Source organism: Capricornis sumatraensis, chromosome 19 (genome assembly GCF_032405125.1).
Source record: "Capricornis sumatraensis isolate serow.1 chromosome 19, serow.2, whole genome shotgun sequence".
Lineage (NCBI taxonomy): Eukaryota > Metazoa > Chordata > Mammalia > Artiodactyla > Bovidae > Capricornis > Capricornis sumatraensis.
Genome location: NC_091087.1, coordinates 53,164,179 through 53,188,365, shown reverse-complemented (window position 1 = coordinate 53,188,365; position 24,187 = coordinate 53,164,179). Strand labels below are relative to the sequence as shown.

At 37.6% G+C, this 24,187-nt stretch overlaps 1 protein-coding gene across 1 annotated transcript in view; it reads right to left on the bottom strand.

Moving 5' to 3' along the window:
- Positions 1 to 24,187, bottom strand: part of BRMS1L (BRMS1 like transcriptional repressor) — a 43,133-nt gene that overhangs the window by 4,274 nt on the left and 14,672 nt on the right. The window contains exons 5-9 of the mRNA XM_068991197.1: positions 6,030 to 6,126; positions 4,901 to 4,984; positions 4,150 to 4,214; positions 3,403 to 3,442; positions 1,300 to 1,426 (exon numbers count right to left, since the gene is read on the bottom strand). Coding sequence (XP_068847298.1) covers positions 1,300 to 1,426; positions 3,403 to 3,442; positions 4,150 to 4,214; positions 4,901 to 4,984; positions 6,030 to 6,126 — 413 coding nt within the window. The remainder of the gene's footprint in view (positions 1 to 1,299; positions 1,427 to 3,402; positions 3,443 to 4,149; positions 4,215 to 4,900; positions 4,985 to 6,029; positions 6,127 to 24,187) is intronic.

Genomic DNA, 24,187 nt, shown 5'->3' with positions numbered 1-24,187 from the left:
AGAAGTCTTTCTAAAACTATGTGTTTAATCCTCTTTTATGCTATTTTATCTCCTTTTTAGTGCTACCCTGGTGGCTCAATAGTAAAGAATCCACCTGCTAATACAGGAGACACAGGTGTGATCTATGGGGCGGGAAGATCCCCTGGAAAATAAAAGGGCAACTCACTCCAGTATTCTTGCCTGGGAAGTCCCATGGATAGAGGAGTCTGGCCAGCTACAGTCCATGGGGTCGCAAAGAGTCAGACACAACTTTGTGACTGAGCACAAGCATTTCCTTTTTAACCACATTTATGGTACACAGTAGTAGTTATATGTCTCAAAAGCAATAAGATAAGGCAAAGAACCCAGGGGTACTTTATATATATATGTATGTATGTATGTGTATATATATGTGTACATACATATATATATGCTTCCCAGGTGGTGTTAGTGGTAAAAAACCCACCTGCCAATGTTGGATATCTAAGAGACATGGATTCAATCCCTGGGTCAGGAAGATCCCCTGGAGGAGGGCATGGCAACCTACTCCAGTATTTTGCCTGGAGAATCCCATGGACAGAGGAGCCTGGCAGGCTACAGTCCATGGGATCGCAAAGAATCTGACACAACTGAAGCAACTAGCATGCATACACACAGATCCTAAGTAGTAGTAGTTATATGACTCAAAAGCAATAAGATAAAGCAAAAAATCCAGGAGTATTATATATGTAACCTACTAATTAATTAGCTCAATGGACTTTTATGAGAAAAGTTTGCTCCTGAAACGAGTATTCAATACTAAATGCAAACACCTTATTTACTATTACTACCTAGAAAAAGTTATTTTCTTACTGTAGAGGATAAAAAAACTCTGAGGATTAAATAATAAACTATAAAGGAACTAAAGAAGTGATGCACATTAATATTTTCCAAAGGCCACACCAGAGAAAACTTAGAAGGCTCCATAAATAATTATAGAAACTTTATTTAAGCTCAGACAGGTTGAATCTTCTAAAAGGTAATTTTCAGTTTTCAAGTTATACTTTAATTACCATCACTCTAAATTTTCATTAATTTTCAATTCCTTTCCCATTTTGATTGATGCAATTTTTTTATACAAAATACTAAAATATACCCCCAAAAGTTTACATTAACACTGGTGTTCAAACATGCTAATCAAATCATACGTCACAAAAAGAAAGAAATCCACAGGCAATTATTAAGGTATTAGGAATGCACGACACAAGCAGCAAAAATTTACTGACAACAACGCAGTACTCTCTAATACTGAGCAGCACTGAAACAATAAAGGCTTTTTACCTTGTAGGACATTCATCTTTTTTGTCAATACATATTGTCTGTCCACGTATATACCATTCGCCATCATAGTATAACCTTCCCTCTTCGGATCTAGCACTGTGCAGGTGTTTTTCCAGTTTCACAGGTGCTAAAGGGATCAGTTCAAAAACTGTTATATTAATAAGACATTGTCAGAGGAACAAAAGTGCAGAACACTTAAGCATTAATACCAATCCACCCATATATGTGAAAAAACACTAAAAATACTTTTTCAGATAACAAACCTACATCTAATAAAAACAAAGAGAATTTCATTTCCTACATTTTTAATATAATTCACTGTGTTTAATAGAGCTATTTAATAAAGCTAAAAACATATATAATAAATCAATTAACTAGACAAGTGCAAGAGAGCAGATATATTATCCACTATTGATGCCAATTTTAAGTAAGATTTAAAATCTGAGTTGTCATATTTCCACTGAAAATTCCCTGATGGCTCAGAGGGTAAAGAATCTGCCTGCAAAGCGGGAGACTCAGGTTCAATCCCTGGGTGGGGAAGATCCCCTGGAGAAGGGAATGGCAACCCATTATTCTTGCCTGGAGAAATTCCATGAAAAGAGGAGCCTGGTGGGCTACCGTCCATGGGGTGCAAAGAGTCAGACACAACTGAATGACTAACACACACACAAACAATATATAATAAATCAATAACTAGACAAGTGTAAGGAGAAAAGACGACGCATTATGCTTTACTAGGGCCAAGTTTAAGTAAGATTTCAAATCTGAGTTGTCAAAAAAATTAAAAATAAAAAATAAAATAAAATCTGAGTTGTCATATCTCCACTGAAAATTATATTTTTTCATACTGTCTCGCCTGACACTTTTTATTGTCTCAACTGACACTTCAAAAAAGCAAAGTTTAACATATATTCCAAGAATTTCCCAGGCCTTTGATTCTAAAAAGCAAATGTCCTCAGTAGAATTTTCATTTTGAAATTCTAGAAATGGTTTGAGATTCATCAGATAAACTCATGCAGAAAAAAAAAAAAAACATTCTTTATGGAAGCACACTGTCAAAAGCACACCATGAAATATACCCCTCTGCATCATTCAAATGTCACCACCTCAGAAAGGTCTTCCCCAACCACTCTACCCACTCCTCAGTTAATCTTCACCACACTTTATATTTCCTTCATAGCAATTATTACAATTTGTCAGTATCTAGTTAGTCATCTATTTACATAGACATTATCATTCTGCCTCCCTCAAGGAAGTTCCAGGAGATTCAACTCTTGAACCACTACATTCACTGACCTCAAAAAGTGCCTGGTATTTAAAAGGTTTTCAGTAAGTATTCACTCATTCATTCATTCAACAAATGTTTTCTGAGCACTGTGACTGAACAGACAGATTTCTGACCTTTGTGGAGCTTACGATTCTCTCAGGAGACAGGTAAACATGTAAACAATCAAAAAATTACAAATTGTGGTAAGTGCCATGAAGAAAACAAAGAATACACATGCTAAAGATAACAGGGGCTGGGGAGGAGACCCACTCAACAGTGTAGTCAGACTCTTAAAGGAATCCATGGCTCAAATCTATACAGTGAAAGAAGGTAGAAACAGAGAAATTATTCTAGACAGTAATGTCCGTCACTACTTCAGCAGTGATTTCAGGATTTTTGCTGAACCCTACTGCCAGCATTCTAATCTCTCTCATAGAAAATATAGGTACAGAAGTAACTTTGCGCACAATTCCAGAGGCTTGAGGAATTGAAAGTCCACAATTCCTATTCACAGGCTCTCTGAAGGCCATCCACGGACTCTAGACACCTCCCCTATAGAATTACTGAGCCCATTAAAAAACACTAAATAAATACTTTTAAGATTACTGATCCATTATTAGCAATTGTAATGCAGTTGAAGCACTAAAGAAGAAATACATTCCATTCATAAATCTTGAAACTTTTACATGAGGCAAAGTCTCCAGAAGAATTTTTCACAGTTCTGCATATAGTGTTCACTGATTAAATGAAACCAGTGACGGGGGAGTGGTTTAGTATGTAATTGACTTAAAAAGTCTCCAAAGAGAAGATTTCTGAACTCAGACAAAATGACTTACGTTCTGTTTTCACTCTATGTGGACCAAGTGTAGCCATTGCCTTAATTAAAAAAAGAAGAAGAAAGATGTCTGAGTTCAAAATCAAAGTATATTTTGATATCCATTTAATATATAAAATTTACAAGCTTAATAACAAAGTGAAATATGATCTGCTTCAATAAGTTGGTAATGTCCAAAACCATGGGAATATAAAAAGAATAAAAATTTATTCTAGAGGTGTTATCAATACCTAATATAATCTCAAATTCTCAACTAAGAAGCTTCTGAGAATGGAAAATTTTAATAGGAAAACAAGTCTCCACTTTCAAACAAGCACAGAAAATCTTCTAACATTTCAATGTTTAATGACAAAATGCAAAAATGTATAATAAAGGTTCAAATATTCACTCACTTTCATTCATTCAACAAATATATCTGAGTGCCTTCTGTGAGCCAGTACCAGGCTAAGCACTAGGCACAGAATGGTAATCCATTACTGTTTTGGGGCAACCTAAATACTTTTGCATACTTTTGCATAAATTGTTAATTACGTTATCACAGGAAAAAATAGAATCAAACTGCTAGCATGCCTCTCATAAAATACTCTTGCAATCCACAGTTATCTGTATTAGTAATGACTGCCTAGAGAGACTGTTGCAAAGTAAACCATATTTACAACAATATTTTGATGTATTAGTGAAAAATTATACACTCTTAAAAAGTAGACTACAAAAAATATACTTGAATTCCATTGCTCTTTAATCATACCTTCCTTATTGTTGTCCAGTCTTCAAGAATATCAAGATCTTGTAACATATAAACTATATACGGACGTTGAAAAGTCAAGGTCAGTTTAGCTGTAAGAATTTCAATTTTAAACTATACTTCCAAATTTCTGTTTTTCAGAGACTGGAACAATGACTTCAGACAGAAACCATCAGCATGCTGAATTCTGACTCCAAATTGTTTTTCAAAAAACTTACCAGTGTTAAGTATGTTCTAGTACTTCAGATATTATAACCATATTCTCTTAATCCTATGGTGTCTCTGACAGTAAGATAAACCAACAACCTAATCACTGTTTTGAGGTGGGTAACGGGGAAAGCAGGAGCCAGGGGAAGGTACCATAGGGAATGCCAAGATTGAATGTGTATATTAATGTAATTTAAAGACATTCCAGTTTCAGAGACATTAAAAATGTCAAAAAGTACACGTGAGAATTAAGCAATCATGCTATATAATAAACAGCTGCTTCATTTCAAAGCCCTTGTGATCTACAAAGCCATATTAATTTTCAGTGTTGAGATCATGGCTAAATTTCTTATCCTCTCTACCTGGTTTAATCTAAACTATACCCTTCTGCTTTCAATCATTCTTAAAAATCATCTCTTACTACAGGATCATGCAAATAAAGACAATGTATACTAATAAAAGTTACAAAGATATGCACAGTGAAAAAACATACATTAGAACAACTAAAAAAAAAATGTAAAAACCCGGAAAATTTGAAAAAGGATATCTGACACAACAACTGGCTTCTTTTTGTCAGGACTGAAAGGATCCTTCCTTTTTTTTCTTGACTGAAGCTCATCGTTCCACAGCTCTGGCAAGTAAATAAAAATTAAGTATTACTTGATTTCTTGAGATCAAAGGAAAAAAAAGACTAATTTCATAGTAGCAAAACTACATTGGTGGCTATGTTTATATGCTATAAATATGGGTATATACTGTGTGTATATATATATATATATGACTATATATAATTTAATGAGCAGCTATATATTTATGAATTTTCCTCTTCTTTCATTAGACTAAAATTCAATTTGGCACTTAATGCCTAGTAACTGATGAACATATATGTCAGGCACTTAAATATTCATCACATGAATGGTCTCAACTAATCTTCGAAGCTACCTCTCAGGCAGACAGTCTCATCACTTCAATTATAAGAAGAGACTGACTTAGAAAAGCTAAAACTGTCACCCATGGCCAGCCAACTAATCGAACAATGGCACGAGAGCTCAGCTTGTCTGCTCTGCCTATTGTATCCTAGACAAACAGAATTTATAACAAGTAACATAATACTCATGCAAGAACCACAGGATAGCCCAGTAAATCTTCCAAGGTGTAGAAAGCCTTTCCCTGAAAAAGCCAATTTCACTTTGGCCTAATCTAATTATTAATAAGGATTTCCTCTTTTTGAGACAAAAATCTGCCTCCTTATAATATCCATCATTTTGTTCTAGTTTGTGCAGGACCAAGAGAAAAGGCTTCTTTCTATTCCTTCTTCCACATGACAATCTTTCAAGACTTAGAGGAAAGAATATATACTGTAGCTGTCTTCCAATACTACTGTTATGTTGTAATAATATTCTTAACTATTCTTACAGTGCATTATTCTCATGCCTGTTGTTCCTGTCACACTTCTAGTTTATTCCTTTTCAGGTGCTACATTTTCTATATCCTTCTGAAGTATGAGTCCCAATTAAAGCAACAATCACAGCAAATTCTTTAGCAGTCTTCCTCCTTGCCCTCTCATTAGGACACTTCATTTATATACCATTTGTATAAGAGACTAGATAAGAGACACCTCAGTAAAACAAAGATTTAGTGTCACTTAGACATGACAGTCACAGCATTCCCCTCACCTGAGGTAATATCAATGCTGTGCCGGTCCTCTTCAAGCCTTCTTATCTTCTCCTCTAGCTCACTCTGTACTGTATCATATAACAAAAGCTTTTCACTCTGGAAAAAAAAAAAAATAGACCACACATAACCAGGAAAGAAGAATCGTTCCATGTTTAACTAACAATACCAAATAACTCACTTTTAAAAGTATTTTAACATATGGTGCTTTTGTTTAAATTCAACTTAAAAATTTTAATGATGAAATGTCAAATATATGAATGAACTAAAACTAGAAACTAAGAATCTAAGTATACAGAGAACTACACACAATTAAATTGTTTAAGAATATCTAAATCTGTATGTGATAAAGAGGCAAATATTTACTTCATAAAAAACTCATAGTGAGTTCCTGTAGCCCCTTTCAAATACAGGCAGGTCCCCTGTCAGCACAATGGAGAGCCTGTCCTGTAAAATGTATTATTGTAACACAAAACTATTTTTTCTCATATCAGAACAATTCCTCACTAATACGTCAATTGTATTAAAAGAGACGAATATATCATCAAGAGAAAAATTCAAGTATAAATTTTATAATTATTTCAAACAATTCAATTAAAGATTAAAATTGTAATATTACAGACTAATTATATCCCAATCTTTCAACAAAACTATAGAAAGACTGAGCCACTGGCTAAGAGACAAGACTATTTACTAGTAAATCAGACTAGAATCCAGATCCACTTGTTCTATCCCTTTTTTTTTTAATTATAAAATACTGTATCCTTTATTTTAAAAGCCAGACGATGAGCATCAGTGTGAAGATGAGCTCTGTGTGTGTGTGTGTGTGTCCGTGTGCACACGTGCGCACTCCGTACTGTGCAATTCTTTGCAACCCTATGGACTGTAGTCCATCAGGCTCCTCTGTTCATGGAATTTTCCAGGCAAGAATACTGGAGTGGGTTGCCATTTCCCACTATAATTTTATATGATAAATAAAATCACATAGATTTATCATATAAAAGGCTGTGACAGATTGCCACCCACCTACCACATGCGTATCTCTAGTAAAGACAATAGCCTATTGGGATATAGCTAGATATGCCTGTCTCATAGTAGCTACTGGAATACAGTTAGTTATGATTTCTTGTGGAAGGCATAAGCCATGCCCATTTTGAGCATTCCCAGTGTCCATCATGAAGTCTTCTCTTTGGGGTTTGAAATTTAGAGTCTACGTATGCTTGAAGGTTCTGCCAAGTGGAAGAGAAAAGATGGTTTTTGTAAATTTGAAGCAATCCTGGAGGCAGAGAGAAAGCAGAGCTGAAGAAGGCTAAAACTAGATCCCCTATGAAAAATTATCTCATTACATGTTACTCTCTATGCTTACTTCCTTTTACTTTCTCCTCTGCTTTTGGTAAAATTTTACTGAATAGTCTAGCATTATCTACGTTGTACTACAAGAATTGGGAACTGTTACACAGCAGATAAGAAGGGAGAACAGGCTGCAGTCACAGTCAAGATCGTGTGATGGCTATGAACAGAGCCAGATTCTCCAACCAAAGAGGACTCTGAAAGCTAAGTAGGAGTGATAAAGCCTTTGCTTTCAAAAATATTTCAATGAAAAAATGTTTTATAAAAATTACCACTAAAAAAAAAGAATATGGACTTTTAACTGGTGAATTCTCTTTGTATTCCATTGATATATTTGCCCTAGGCCAAGCAGAAATTCTGAAATAAACCTACCAGTCATTGTTGTCAATTAAAAAAAAAAAAAAGGTACAATAGGACTGAAATGTTTGAAGTTTTGAAGGCTTCTCTAAAAAATATCACAGGTATACTTTAAATTACACAAATAGAAGTGCCTTGACTCTATCCTCATTATTCTTTGTTCTTCTCTCCCTTATCCCCAGCCCCTCAACAGCCTTCCATGAGAAGGAAAGAAAGTCATAACCGAAGCAGGTAAAAAGACAGCTGGAAAAGAAAGAGGCATTCAAACTCCCTTTCTTTGGTGCCTGTAAAGCCTTCTATACTCAATAGGTAATTTAGCTTTTTTAAAGTATTATTAATTATAACTACACATTTGGCTTCAAAATCCCACACCCCTCCAATCTTCACACGTATACTTAGTGAACCTGCTCACTGACCCCTTTCACCAACTGAGACCATGCTCCTTCTCATCAGGGCCATGTTAGGGAGTGCCAGCAAAGTGGCTCCAAGGTTCCATGTTTGCACTCATATTCCCTCTGGCCTGGGTTCAGAATCAATTGCCTGTTGGCAGTTCCCTGACTAAGGCATCTCACAGTTTTGAACCTGGACTAGCGTCTTAGGAGATTTTCAAGGACTAGCATTACCAGAAAGAATAAAACATATTAAAAGGCTACAGTCTTTTTTTTTTTTTAAGTATGCTGCATTGGAATAAAAAGATAAGCAGAACAGGATTTAAAAGCCAAGAAACAGATTCCAGTTGTGGGAAATGTTACAAAAAAGGTGACTTTTCAAATTATTTGAAAAGCAGATGACAATAAATGACAAGAGAAAAATGCGTTTAAGTGTACAAAGAAAAAAAGTTGGCTTAAAACTCAACATTCAGCAAACTAAGATCATGGCATCCAGCCCCATCACTTCATGGCAAATAGATGGTAAAACAATGGAAACAGTGAGAGACTTTACTTTTCAGGGCTCCAAAATCACCGCTGGTGACTGCAGCCAAGAAATTAAAGGACGCTTGTTCCTTGGAAGAAAAGTTATGACCACCTAGACAGCTTATTAAAAAGCAGAGACATTACCTTGCCGACAAAGGTCCACCTAGTCAAAGCTATGGTTTTTCCAGTAGTCATGTACGGATGTGAGAGCTGGACCATAAAGAAAGCTGAGTGCTGAAGAACTGATGCTTTTGAACTGTGGTGCTGGAGAAGACTCTTGAGAGTCCCTTGGAGATCCAACCAGTCCTTCCTAAAGGAAATCAGTCCTGAATATTCACTGGAAGGACTGATGCTGAAGCTGAAAGTCCAATACTTTGGCCATCTGATGCAAAGAGCTGACTCACTGGAAAAGACCCTGATGCTGGGAAAGACTGAAGGCAGGAGAAGGAGACGACAGAGGATGAGATGGTTGGATGGCATCACCGACTCGATGGACATGAGTTTGAGCAAGCACTGGGAATTGGTGATGGACAGGGAAGCCTGGCATGCTGCAGTCCAAGGGGTCACAAAGAGTCAGACACGACTGAGTGACTGAACTGAACTGATTGAGAGAAAAAATTCTATAATGTAAGGTTCTTTGCCTTATGTTATATAAAACAATGGACTAAACAGTTAAAATCACAAAATGAAATTTAAAGGAAGTAAGGAAAGATAGTGAATGATACTGGGATGAAGAAAGTTTTTCAAAGCACAAAAATCCGAAGGACAAGTTATGTTTTAAAGAACTATTTGTGCAGACAGAAATTAAAGACACATTAAAAAGCAAACAAAAGAAGAAAGCAATAAAAAATACCTGCAACATGACAAAGCCTTAAAACCATCAGATGAAATTAAACAAGCATGGATAAATCAGTAAGAAAACTCTAAATACTGTCCATCAGTTCAGTTCAGTTCAGTCACTCAGTCGTGTCCGACTCTTTGCGACCCCATGAATCGCAGCACGCCAGGCCTCCCTGTCCATCACCAACTCCCGGAGTTCACTCAGACTCCACTAAGTCAGTGATGCCATCCGCCATCTCATCCTCTGTCATCCCCTTCTCCTCCTGTCCCCAATCCCTCCCAGCATCAGAGTCTTTTCCAATGAGTCAACTCTTTGCATGAGGTGACCAAAGTACTGGAGTTTCGGCTTCAGCATCATTCCCTCCGAAGAAATCCCAGGGCTGATCTCCTTCAGAATGGACTGGTTGTATCTCCTTGCAATCCAAGGGACTCTCAAGAGTCTTCTCCAACACCACAGTTCAAAAGTATCAATTCTTCAGCGCTCAGCTTTCTTCATAGTCCAACTCTCACATCCATACATGACCACAGGAAAAACCATAGCCTTGACTAGACGGATCTTTGTTGGCAAAGTAATGTCTCTGCTTTTAAATATGTTATCTAGGTTGGTCATAACTTTTCTTCCAAGGAGTAAGCATCTTTTAATTTCATGGCTGCAGTCATATACTCACTACCAAAAATAGCCAAAAGAAGAGACAGAGAGACAAATATAAGTACAAATTAAAATGTGCAGTATGCAATACTATTCTTCACTTGGCAAAGTTGTTTTATTCTTTTCAATTATAATAAACAATGCCTACCAGAAAAATAAATGACCCAATCAAAAAATGGGCCAAAGAACTAAACAGACATTTCTCCAAAGAAGACATACAGATGGCTAACAAACACATGAAAAGGTACTCAACATCACTCATTATCAGAGAAATGCAAATCAAAACCACAATGAGATACCATCTCATGCCGGTCAGAATGGCTGCTATCAAAATGTCTACAAACAATAAATGCTGGAGAGGGTGTGGATAAAACGGAACCCTCTTACACTGTTGGTGGGAATGCAAACTAGTACAACCACTATGGAGAACAGTGTGGAGATTTCTTAAAAAACTGAAAATAGAACTGCCTTATGACCCAGCAATCCCACTGCAGGGCATACACACCGAGGACACCAGAATTCAAAGAGACACGTGTACCCCAGTGTTCACCGCAGCACTGCTTACAATAGCCAGGATATGGAAGCAACCTAGATGTCCATCAGCAGACGAATGGATAAGAAAGGTGTGGTACATATACACAACGGAATATTACTCAGCTATTAAAACGAACGCATTTGAATCAGTTCTAATGAGGTGGATGAAACTGGAGCCAATTATACAGAGTGAAGTTAAGTCAGGAAGAAAAACACCAATACAGTATATTAACACATATATATGGAATTTAGAAGGACGGTAACAACAACCCTATATGTGAAACAGCAAAAGAGACAGAGATATACAGAACAGACTTTTGGACTCTGTGGGAGAAGATGAGGGTGGGATGATTTGAGAGAGTAGCACTGAAACATGTTACCATATGTGAAACAGATCACCAGTCCAAGTTCAATGCATGAAACAGGGCACTCAAAGCCGGTGCACTGGGACAACCCAGAGCGATGGGATGGGGAGGGAGGTGGGAGAGGGGTTCAGGGGTTCAGGATGGGAGAGAGGATGCTTTCTACTTACTTCACACAGGTATACCCGTAGCTGATTCATGTCAATGTATGGCAAAACCCACAATATTGTAAAGTAATTAGCCTCCAATTAAAATTAATAAATTAATTTAAAATAAATAAACTATGCCAACTGATACAGAGAATATAAACCAACTCAACAATTTAGAAAGTAACTTACAAATAAGTTTTAAGGACTTCACTGACTATATCCTTTGATCTAGTAATTACGCTGAGGATTCTATCCTAAAGAAATAACAACCTTGGCCAATGTTGCATGGAAAAGGATCTCCACAACAGCAAAAAAACCAGGAACAAAGTAAAATCTAATAACAGAGTATTGGCTACAGAAATTATTGTACATCCATACTACTACTCTGCAGATAACAAACATTCAGAATTCAAAAAGTAGGGGAAAACTGCTACAGTAAAATTACAAATGAAGCCAGATCATAAACTCTGTCTTCCCGAAGACATAATGAAGTAAACAGAAAACAAGTACAAAATAAATCAACAAACTACACTTATAGTTATCAAACAAAGGAAGGAGGACAATGCCAGGCCATAACCTCTGAACACGATAACTAAACTGAGACAGAACCCCAAGATCTGCATTATGTACACTATACTCACACAGGCACTCTGTAAAGAAAGAAGTTGAGGGGGGGAATATTCAAAAAGTCTGAGTCATACTTCCAAATCTACAAAGAAATGAAGAAGGGTCTGGATGGGGGAAAATACATGGGAAGCCCTAAAGAGAGAAAGGCTCACCAGTGAGAAGAAAACTTCTAGAGCTCAGCAGCTGACAAGCTCTGCACACAGGCAGATTATATTGACTCATTCCTAGATATGAATGATGGCCAAAGGTGGCTAGTTATTTGTGAAAAGCATCAAAATGAAACACAGAGAGACAAATGAACAAAAAAGAAGTATAAAGAAACAGGAACAAGTCAAGATACAGAAAAAAAAGTTCAAAACAACTGCATTTAATACCCATAAAGGGATGGGATTACACCCATGAGAAAAGAATAGGAGTTGGAAAAAATATTAAAAATGGGTAATCAGAGGACATAAGAGCTCTTGGAAATTAAATACAGAATGGAAATAAAATATTTAGTAAAAGGATTGGAAAAGAAAGTTGAATACACTGTTAAAAACAATAAAATAAGAATGAAGGGAAGAGGTGGAGGGAAGTACAATAAAAATATAATATATAAGATCTACGTAATATGTAATAATACAATATATATATGAAATATAAGAAAATTCGAAATCAATCTTGGGGGTTCAGCAGCTAACCAAGAAGAGTTCCAAAATAAGAAAACAGAAAATAATAGAGAAGAAACAATATAAGAAACTTCTCAGAGCAAAAGTATGTTTCCTGATATAAATGTTCTTCTTGAGTATTCACATGAATGAAGAGAGACGCACATATCACCTTGCTGTTCCATAGCATCAAGGACAAAGAAAACATCTTACAGCTATTCAGGAAGAAAAAAGGTCATGTACAGAGGATCAGGATTCACAATGGTAACAGGCTTCTCAAAGCAATACTAGAGGCTAGAAGACAGTGGAAAAATGCCTTCAAAATTGTGAGGAAACATCATTACTTACATCTAGAATTCCATACTCTCAAGGGTGAGTTAAAAGATGGTTCCAGACATGAAAGATGTAAGGGTTTTAAAACATGTCCAATAAATCTTTGACATGCCTCCCTTCAAAAGGTAGACCCTAATTCCTGTCTCCCTGAAAGTGAGCGGGACTTAATGACTCATCTGTAAGGAACATAATGTGGCAGAAATCTAGGTTATTAAAAACACTATCACTTCTGTCTTGCTCTTGTGAACCGTTCACCCTCGGAGAAGCTAGTCACAAGGTCATGGGGGCCCTCAGTCAGCCTGTGGAGAGGCCTATGGGAATAAGGCTTCCAACCAACAACCAGCAACAACCTGCCAGTCTTTAAGTCAGTCACCATAGAAGCAGTTCCTGCAGTCCCAGTCAAGCCTTCAAATAGCTGCTTCCCTGGCTGACCTCTTCACGGCAATTTCATGTGATTCCCTGAGCCAGAACCACCCAGCTACTTTGCTCCCAAATTCCTGACCATAGAGACTGCAAAATAAAATGCTGATTACTGTCTCAATTGACTAAATTTTGGAGTAATTTATTATAAAGCAATAGATAACCAATACAGGAAGTCTCAAACACCTAACTTCTATACACTTTTTCCCAAGAAGCTACTCAACAAAACTGAAAAAAGAAAACAAGACTATGGCAGGGAAAGAAGTAAAGGGAATTACTTTACTTGTGAAGAGAAACCCATGAAGACAGAGATGCAGCTGGCATAGAAAGTATCTGAAAGATGAAGCAGAAAGGAACGGGGTCCAGGGCTGGAAGACTTGCTCCCAGGATGGAGAACTCCAGAAGGAAACGGGTCTCATGGATTACCTGACGCATCTGACCATGTGGAAAACGGCACTGGGGGTGTTCATAAATCTGCTCGAGTCTCTGGGGAGAACTGATAAACAAGAGAAAACTAACAAACAATAAACGAAGCAATTAATTCCAAGGTTAAAAAAACACAGTTGTACAAGAAGGGAAGTTTAAGCAAAGCATAACTCTGGGATCAGTAAAAAATCGTTATTGTTACAACAAAAACAAAAATTATGACATAACAATATCAGAAGAATGAGATGAGGAAAACTAATATGGAATCCTCGGCTTTCAAAACGTACTATCCAAAACTGGTATTATTTAGAAATGAGGCTAAACTCCAGAAGCAGTAGATAAAAGATTTACATAGACAATTGCTGCTTGAATGTAGAACACAGAGATGGTAGTGAGACTGCTGTTTTGCATTATAAGCCTGTGCTTTCAGGAATATGTACACACATTACCCAGTTAAAGCAGATTTTTAAGAGTATTTAGGGAGGGGGAAACGGGTTGAAGGCCGTCCAAAGGTACAAACTTCCAGTTATAAAATAAACAAGTACAACATGATTAATATAATTAATAGCACTGTGTGTTATATACAAAAGTTGTTAAGAGTAAATCCTAAGAGTTTTGATCACAAGGAAAAATTTATTTTTTAATTTTTTAAATTTTATATCTATATGAGATGATGACTGCCCATTAAACTTATGATATCATGATGCTTGTAAATTAAATCACTGTGATGTACACTTTAAACTTACACAGTGCTATATGTCAATTACATCTTCATAAAACTAGAAGAAAAAAATTTTTTACTGAAGGATAATTGCTTTATAGAATTTTGCTGTTTTCTGTCAAACCTCAACATGAATCAGCCACAGGTCTACATATAACCCCTCCCTTTTGAACCTCCCTCCCATCTTCCTCCCCACCCCACCCCTCTAGGTTGATACAGGGCCCCTGTTTGAGTTTCCTGAGCCATACAGCAAAATCCTGTTGGCTATCTATTTTACATATAGTAATGTAAGTTCCGTGTTACTCTTTCCATACATTTGACCCTCTCCTGCCCTCTCCCAATGTCCGTAAGTCCATTCTCTATGTCTGTTTCTCCACTGCTGCCCTGTAAATAAATTCTTCAGTACCATTTTTCTAGATTCTATATGTGCATTAGAATACGATATTTATCTCTCTCTCTCTGACTCACTTCACTCTGTATAATAGGTTCTTGGTTCATCCACCTCATCAGAAGTGGCTCACATGCATTCCTTTTTATGGCTGAGTAATGTTCCATTGTGTGTATGTATCACAACTTCTTTTTCCATTCATCTGTCAATGGACATCTAGGTTGCTTCCATGTTCTAGGTATTACAAATGTGCTTCTATAAACAATGGGTTACATGTGTCTATTTCAGTTTTGGATATGCCTAGGAGTGGGATTGCTGGGTCATATGCTGGTTTTATTCCTAGTTTTTTAAGGAATCTCCACACCGTCTTCCATAGTGGCTGTATCAATTTACATTGCCTCCAACAGTGCAAGACGTTCCCTTTTCTCCACACCCTCTCCAGCGTTTACTGTTTGTAGACTATCTGATAGCAGCCATTCTGACCAGTGTGAGATGGTACCTCATTGTGGTTTTGATTTGCATTTCTCTAATAATGAGCGATGTTGAGCATCTTTTCATGTGTTTGTTAGTTGTCTGTACGTCTTCTTTCGAGAAATGACTGTTTAGGCCTTTTTCCCACTTTTTGATTGAGTTGTTTGTTTTTCTGGCATTGAGTTGTATGAGCTGCTTGCATATTTTAGAAATTGATCCTTTGTCCGTTGTTTCATTTGCTATTATTTTCTCCCATTCTGAGGGTTTTCTTTTCACCTTGTTTCCTTTGCTGTGCAAAAGCTTTTACGTTTAATCAGGTCCCCCTTGTTTACTTTTATTTCCATTACTCTAGGAGGTGGGTCATACAGGATCTTGCTCTATGTCATTGAGTTTTCTGCCTATGTTTGCCTCTAAAAGTTTTATAGTTTCTTGTCTTACATTTAGGTCTTTAATCCATTTTGAGTTCATCTTTGTATATGGTGTTAGGAAGTGTTCTAATTTCACTCTTTTGCATGCAGCTGTCCAGTTTTCCCAGCACCATTTATCAAAGAGGCTGTCTTTGCCCCATTGTATATTCTTGCCTCCTTTGTCAAAAATAAGGTATCCATAGGTCCATGGGCTTCTTTCTGGGCTTTCTATCTTGTCCCATTGGTCTATATTTCAGTTTTTGTGCCAGTACTATACTGTCTTGATGACTGTAGCTTTGTAGTATAATCTGAAGTCAGGAAGCTTGATTCCTCCACCTCCATTCTTCTTTCTCAAGACTGCTTTGGCTATTCAGGGTCTGTAGTGTTTCCATTTGAATTGTGAAATTTTTTGTTCTAGTTCTGTGAAAAATGCTACTGGTAATTTGATAGGGATCACACTGAATCTGTAGATTGCATTTAGCAGTATAGTCACTTTCATAATATTGATTCTTCCTACCTAGGAACATGGAATATCTCTCCATCTGTTTATGTCATCTTTTATTTCCTTCATAGTGTCTTATAATTATCTTTGTACAGTTCTTTTGTCTCCTTAGGTAAGTTTATTCCTAGATATTTAATTATTTTTGTTGCAATGGTGAATGGGATTGATTCCTTAATTTCTCTGATTTTTCATTGCTAGTATATAGAAATGCAAGTGATTTCTGCATATTGATTTTGCATCCTGGAACTGAGAAATTCACTGATTAGCTCTAGTAATTTTCTGATACTATCTTTAGGGTTATCTATGTACAGTATCATATCATCTGCAAACAGTGAGAGGTTTACTTCTTTTATGATCTAGATTCCTTTTATTTCTTTTTCTTCTCTGATTGCTATAGCTAGGACTTCCAAAACTATGTTGAATAATAGTTGAGAAAGTGGACACCCTTATCTTGTTCCTGCTCTCAGGGAGAATGCTTTCAGTTTTTCACCACTGAGAATAATGTTTGCTGTAGGCTTATCATATATGGCTTTTACTATGTTGAGGTAGGTTCCTTCTATGCCCACTTTTTGAAGAGTTTTAATCATAAATGGGTGCTGAGTTTTGTCAAAGGCCTTTTCTGCATCTATTGAGATTATCATATGGTTTTTATCTTTCAAATTGTTTATATGGTATATCACATTGATTGATTTTCGTATATTGAAGAATCCCTGCATCCCTGGAAAAACCCAACTTGATCATAGTGTATGAGCTCTTTGATGTGTTGCTGAATTCTGTTTGCTAAAATTTTGTTGCGGATTTTTGCATCTATGTTCATCAGTGATACTGGCCTGTAGTTTTCTCTTTTTGTGTTGTCTTTGTCTGGTTTTGGTATCAGGTGATGGTGGCCTCATAGAATGAGTTTGGAAATATTCTTTCCTCTTCAATTTTTTGAAAGAATTTTAGAAGGATAGGCTTTAGTTCTTCTCTAAATGTTTGACAGAATTCTCCTGTGAAGCCATCTGGTCCTGGGCTTTTGTTTTTTGGGGGATTTTTGATCACAGCTTCAATTTCAGTGCTTGTAATTGGGTTGTTCATAATTTCTTTCTGATTCAGTCTTGGGATTTCTTTGGAAGGAATGATGCTCAAGCTGAAACTCCAGTACTTTGGCCATCTCATGTGAAGAGTTGACTCATTGGAAAAGACTCTGATGCTGGGAGGGATTGGGGGCAGGAGGAGAAGGGGACGACAGAGGATGAGATGGCTGGATGGCATCACTGACTCGATGGACGTGAATCTGAGTGAACTCTGGGAGTTGGTGATGGACAGGGAGGCCTGGCGTGCTGTGATGCATGGGGTCGGAAAGAGCCGGACACGACTGAGCGACTGAACTGAACTGAACTTGGAAAATTGAACTTTTTAAAGAATCCGTCCATTTCTTCCAGGTTATCCAAGTTATTGCCATATAGTTGTTCATAATAGTCTGTTATAATCCTTTGTATTTCTATACTGTTTGTTGTAATGTTTCCTTTTTCATTTCTAATTTTGTTGATTTGATTCTTCTTTTTTTCTTGATGAGTCTGGCTAAAGGTTTGTCAATTTTGTTTATCTTCTCAAAGAATCAGCTTTTAGTTTTATTAATCTTTACCACTGTTTATTTCATTTTTCACTTATTTCTGCTTGGATCTTTATGATTTCTTTGCTTCTACTAATTTTTTTTTCCAGTTGTTTTAGCTGTAAAGTAGGTTGTCTATTCAATGTTCTTCTTGTCTATTAAGGTAGGATTGTATTGCTATAAACTTCCCTCTTAGAACAGCTTTTGCTGCATCCTGCAGGTTTTGAGTTTTGTCATTTGTTTCTAGAAATTTTTTTATTTCCCTTTTGATTTCTCCAGTAATCTGTTGGTTATTTAGAAACATGTTGTTTAATCTCCATGTATTTGTGTTTCTTACAGTTTTTTTCTTGTAACGGATATCCAGTGTCATAGCATTGTGCTGCTCCTACGTTGGGTGCATAGATATTAACAATTGTTATGTCTTCCTCTTGGATTGATTCCTTGATCATTATGTACTGTCCTTCCTTATCTCTTGTAGTCTTCTTTATTTTAAGGTCTATTTTGTCTGACATGAGGATTGCTATTCCAGCTTTCCTTTCCGTTTGCACAGAATATACTTTTCCATCCTCTCACTTTCAGTCTATATGTGTCTTGAGATCTGAAGTGGGTTTCTTGTAGACAGCATATATATGGGTCTTGTTTTTGTATCCATTCAGCCATCTGTGTCTTTTGGTTGGAGCATTTAATTCATTTACATTTAAAGTAATTATTGATATATATGTTCCTATTGCCATTTTTAATATAAATTTAATTGGAGGTTAATTACTTTACAATATTGTATTGGTTTGCCATATATCAACATGAATCTGCCACAGGCATACACGTGTTCCCTATCCTGAACCCCCCTCCGTCCTCCCTCCCCGTATCATCCCTCTGTTGGGGTTGATTTTGTAGATCATTTTTCTTCTCTTGTATTTCTTGACTATATAAGTCCCTTTAACATGTGTTGTAAAGCTGGTTTAGTGGTACTGAATTCCCTTAACTTTTTCTTGTCTGAAAAGCATTTTATTTCTCCATTAATTCTGAATGAGATCCTTGTTTGGTATAGTAATCTTGGTTGTAGATTTTTCCCTTTCAGTACTTAAAATATATCTTGCCATTCCCTTCTGGCCTGCAGAGTTTCTGCTGAAAGATCAGCTGTTAAGTATACAGGGTTTCCCTTGTATGTTACTTGTTGCTTCTCCCTTGCTGCTTTCAATATTCTTTCTTTGTGTTTAGTCTTTGTTAGTTTGATCAGTATGTGTCTTGGCATGTTTCTCCTTGGGTTTATCTTGTATGGGACTCTTTGTGCCTCTTAGACTTGATTGACTATTTCCTTTTCCATGTTGGGGAAATTTTCAACTATAATCTCTTCAAAAATTTTCTCATACCCTTTCTTTTTGACTTCTTCTGGGATTCCTATAATTCGAATGTCAGTGCATATGATATTGTCCCAGAGGTCTCTAAGACTATCCTCAGTTCTTTTCATTCTTTTTACTTTATTCTGCTCTTCAGAAGTTATTTCCACCTTTTATCTTCCAGTTCACTGACTCGCTCTTCTGCTTCAGATATTCTGCTACTAATTCCTTCTAGAGTATTTTTAATTTCAGTAATTGTGTTGTCTCTGCATGTTTATTCTTGAATTCTTCTAGGTCTTTGTTAATTGATTCTTGCATTTTCTCCATCTTGTTTTCAAGGTTTTTGATCATCTTTATTATCATCATTCTGAATTCTTTTTCAGGCAGTTTGCCTATTTCCTCTTCATTTATTTGGACTTGTTTCTAGTTTGTCCTTCATTTGTGTGGTATTTCTCTGCCTTTTCACTTTTTCTTTTTTAATTTATTGTACTTGAGGTCTTCTTTTCCCAGGCTTCAAGGTGGAATTCTTCCTTCCGTTTCTCCCCACCTAAGGCTGGTCCCAGTGGTTTGTGTAACCTTCATATAGGGTGAGATTTCTGCTGCATGTTTGTTTGTTTGTTTGATTTTCCTCGGATGGACAAGGCTGGATGAGGTGGTACTCCTGTCTACTGATGATGTGGTTTGTATTTTTTGTTTTGTTTGTTGTTTAGATGAGGCGTTCTGCACAGGGTGCTATTGGTGGTTGGGTGACGCAGAGTCTTGTATTCTAGAGGTTTCCTTTGTGTGAGTTCTCACTATTTGATACCACCTAGGGTTAGTTCTGGACTCAATATGCCAGCAAATCTGGAAAACTCAGCAGTGGCCACAGGACTGGAAAAGGTCAGTTTTCATTCCAATCCCAAAGAAAGGCAATGCCAAAGAATGCTCAAACTATCACACATTTGCACTCATCTCACGTGCTAGTAAAGTAATGCTCAAAATTCTCCAAGCCAGGCTTCAGCAGTATGTGAACCATGAACTTACAGATGTTCAAGCTGGTTTTAGAAAAGGCAGAAGAACCAGAGATCAAATTGCCAACATCTGCTGGATCATCGAAAAACCAAGAGAGTTCCAGAAAAACATCTATTTCTGCTTCACTGACTATGCCAAAGCCTTTGTGTGGATCACAATCAACTGTGAAAAATTCTAAAAGAGATGGGAATACCAGACCACCTGACCTGCCTCTTGAGAAACCTATAAGCAGGTCAGGAGGCAACAGTTAGAACTGGACATGGAACAACAGACTGGTTCCAAATAGGAAAAGGAGTACGTCAAGGCTGTATGCTGTCACCCTGTTTATTTAACTTATATGCCGAGTACATCATGAGAAACGCTGGGCTGGAAGAAACACAAGCTGCAATCAAGATTGCCAGGAGAAATATCAATAACCTCAGATATGCAGATGACACCACCCTTATGGCAGAAAGTGAAGAGGAACTAAAAAGCCTCTTGATGAAAGTGAAAGAGGAGAGTGAAAAACTTGGCTTAAAGTTCAACATTCAGAAAACAAAGATCATGGCATCTGGTCCCATCACTTCATGGGAAATAGATGGAGAAACAGCGTCAGACTTTATTTTGGGGGGCTCCAAAATCACTGCAGATGGTGACTGCAGCCATGAAATTAAAAGACGCTTACTCCTTGGAAGGAAAGTTATGACCAACCTCGATAGCATATTGAAAAGCAGAGACATTCCTTTGCCAACAAAGGTCCATCTAGTCAAGGCTATGGTTTTTCCAGTAGTCATGTATGGATGTGAGAGTTGGACTGTGAAGAAAGCTAAGCACCGAAGAATTGATGCTTTGAACTGTGGTGTTGGAGAAGACTCTTGAGAGTCCCTTGGAGAGCAAGGAGATCCAACCAGTCCATTCTAAAGGAGATCAGCCCTGAGTGTTCTTTGGAAGGAATGATGTTAAAGCTGAAACTCCAGTACTTTGGCCACCTCATGAGAAGAGCTGACTCGTTGGAAAAGACTCTGATGCTGGGAGGGATTGGGGACAAGAGGAGAAGGGGACAACAGAGGATGAGATGGCTGGATGGCATCACTCGATGGATGTAAGTTTGAGTGAACTCCGGGAGTTGGTGATGGACAGGGAGGCCTGGTGTGCTGCGATTCATGGGGTCGCAGAGTCGGACACGACTGAGCGGCTCAACTGAACTGAACTGAGGGTTAGTTCTCTGGTAGCCTAGGGTCTTGGAGCCAGTGCTCCCACTCCACAGGCTCATGGCTTCATCTCTTAAAGAGCTAAGGAGCGTGGCTTGATCTAGCGCATACTGTTCTGCATCCTTTTCTGAGCTTTAAGTGCATAACTCTGCATTGTTCTGGGTTCCAAAGCTAAGACCTCATCAGAGCAGTGAATGAGCCAGTGGTTTCCTGGATGCTCACTCAATTTTGAATTGAGTTGGAAGATGTCAAGTTTCTGAAGAGATTATAGATCTATCTCATGCAGGGCTGGGTTTGTCATTAATGAATCCCTAACAAACAAAATCCCAGTCTGTCAACTAGTAGAAGTTTGTCTGTTCCTTTTCTCAACTGCCAAGCACTGGGGGCAGCCAGGCCACTGCAGGGAATCTTGAAAGAAAAGAACTTCAGGACAAATGGTCCCAGCAGCTACTAGGGTCTTGCCCCAATATTCCTTGATTAGTATCAACTAGACACAAGCAGCAGGCTCCTGGCTGGCTAAGCCAAATTGATACTGAGTCCAAGCTGGATCTGCTCACTGCACAATAGGCCAATGAATCTGAGAGATAAGGGGCTGAGGCAGAAAGAGACCTTTTTAGGGGGCCAGCTGATCAAGAAGATGGCAGGCTAGCACCTTAAAAGAACCATCTTCTAATTTTTAAAAATAAAAAACACAAAATGACCCTTAAAAAAAAAGTATTTAGAGCAATAAGGATAAACTTATGAAATGCTGCTTATTAAAAAGTTAGGATACAAATAGTATACATAGAGTCACACCAGCTATGTGAAAAACAATTATACAAACATATGCACACTTAGGGCTTCCCAGGTGGCTCAGTGATACAGAATCTGCCTGCATACAGGAGATTCAGGTTTAATCCCTGGGTTGGCAAGATCCCCTGAAGAAGGAAATGACAACCCACTCCAGTATTCTTGCCTGGGAAATCCTATGGACAGAGGAACCTGGTGGGCTACAGTTCATGGGGTCACAAAAAGTTGGATATGACTGAGCAACTGAGCATGCATGCACACTTATTAACAGTAATTACTTCTGCTTAGTAAGATTATGGTTGCTTTTATTCTCTTCTCTAGACTTATTTCTCTAGTTTTCTCATCAAACACTTATTAATGTTCTAATCAGAAAAAATAATCAAATGAATTGAAAATCAAAAAAACTCAGAGCTCTGAAGAGCTCTCACCGATTTTTAAAACTAGGAATGCTAACCCTGAACCCTAAGGGCCTGGCTGAAACCTTGCTACCACCTGCCATCACATCTTAAAACTCATTTCCAGCTCTATGGGGAGGCTTAAATGAGATAACCTAAATAAAGTATCTCTACCCATCTTAGTGTTTCAGGCACATTATAGTATTCTATAAATATGACTTTCTTTCTTAATTTGACACAAACCATCTGCTGCCTTGATTGCCTCTGTGGTTTTTGGAACACTCTCTGTGTGCATATCTGCATGAACCTGTCTAGTCTCTGGCCCTGGCCCCTCTTTGCTATCTGCTGCTAATCAATCTTTTATTCTGACAACTGGCAGTATGTCTTCCTTCTTCCCACTTCCCTTGTCCCTCGGGTTATTTCCATTATTAACATATGCGTCAAATGAAGAACTAAGGAATAAGCAGATACAAAGCCTTGTATGAGAAAGTTCAGATTTAACACTAAACTACATAAATAACTAGAAAAATCAACAAAGGATTTCAATCCTTGTTCTGGTGCTTATTAACTGTGTGACTCCCAAGCAAATTATTTAAACTCTCTGAGTCTTTGTTAACCCATTCATAACAATCAAGACAATTCCTATTCTATAAAATTGCTGTAAGCATTCAAATGAAAGTGAATGTAAAACACATAGCACTCTAAATATTTAAAGTTCCTATTCACCTTCTATTTCCTATCTGAAAATGCCCTTGAACTACTGGTGAGTATTTTCAGATTAATTATATAATTAAACAGATTAATTGTAGTAATTATATATTAAACATTTAAAACATCAAACCGTAACTAAACCAGAAGAGACTGAGGTAAATATTCAGCATCTCTATGAAGAAGCGAGGACTTTCAAAGCTGAAAAATGATGGAAGAAAAAGAATATCAATACAATTGCCTAAGAAAAAAACATTACTTAAATGTATCTTGTTGATTTTTATTTATGGCAATGTAGTACACTCAGTTCAGTTCAGTCGCTCAGCCGTGTCCAACTCTATGCGACTCCATGAATCGAAGCACGCCAGGCCTCCCTGTCCATCACCAACTCCCGGAGCTCAATCAGACTCGCGTCCATCGAGTCAGTGATGCCATCCAGCCATCTCATCCTCTGTCGTCCCCTTCTTCTCCTGTCCCCAATCCCTCCCAGCATCAGAGTCTTTTCCAATGAGTCAACTCTTCGCATGAGGTAGCCAAAGTACTGGAGTTTCAGCTTCAGCATCATTCCTTCCAAAGAAATTCCAGGGCTGATCTCCTTCAGAATGAACTGGTTGGATCTCCTTGCAGTCCAAGGGACTCTCCAGAGTCTTCTCCAACACCACAGTTCAAAAGCATCAATTCTTCCCAGACCACCTGACCTGCCTTTTGAGAAATCTGTATGCAGGTCAGGATGCAGCAGTTAGAACTGGACATGGAACAACAGACTGGTTCCAAATAGGAAAAGGAGTATGTCAAGGCTGTATATTGTCACCCTGCTTATTTAACTTATATGCAGAGTACATCATGAGAAACGCTGGACTGGAAGAAACACAAGCTGGAATCAAGATTGCCGGAAGAAATACCAATCACCTCAGATATGCAGATGACACCACCCTTATGGCAGAAAGTGAAGAGGAGCTAAAAAGCCTCTTGATGAAAGTGAAAGAGGAGAGCGAAAAAGTTGGCCTAAAGCTCAACATTCAGAAAACGAAGATCATGG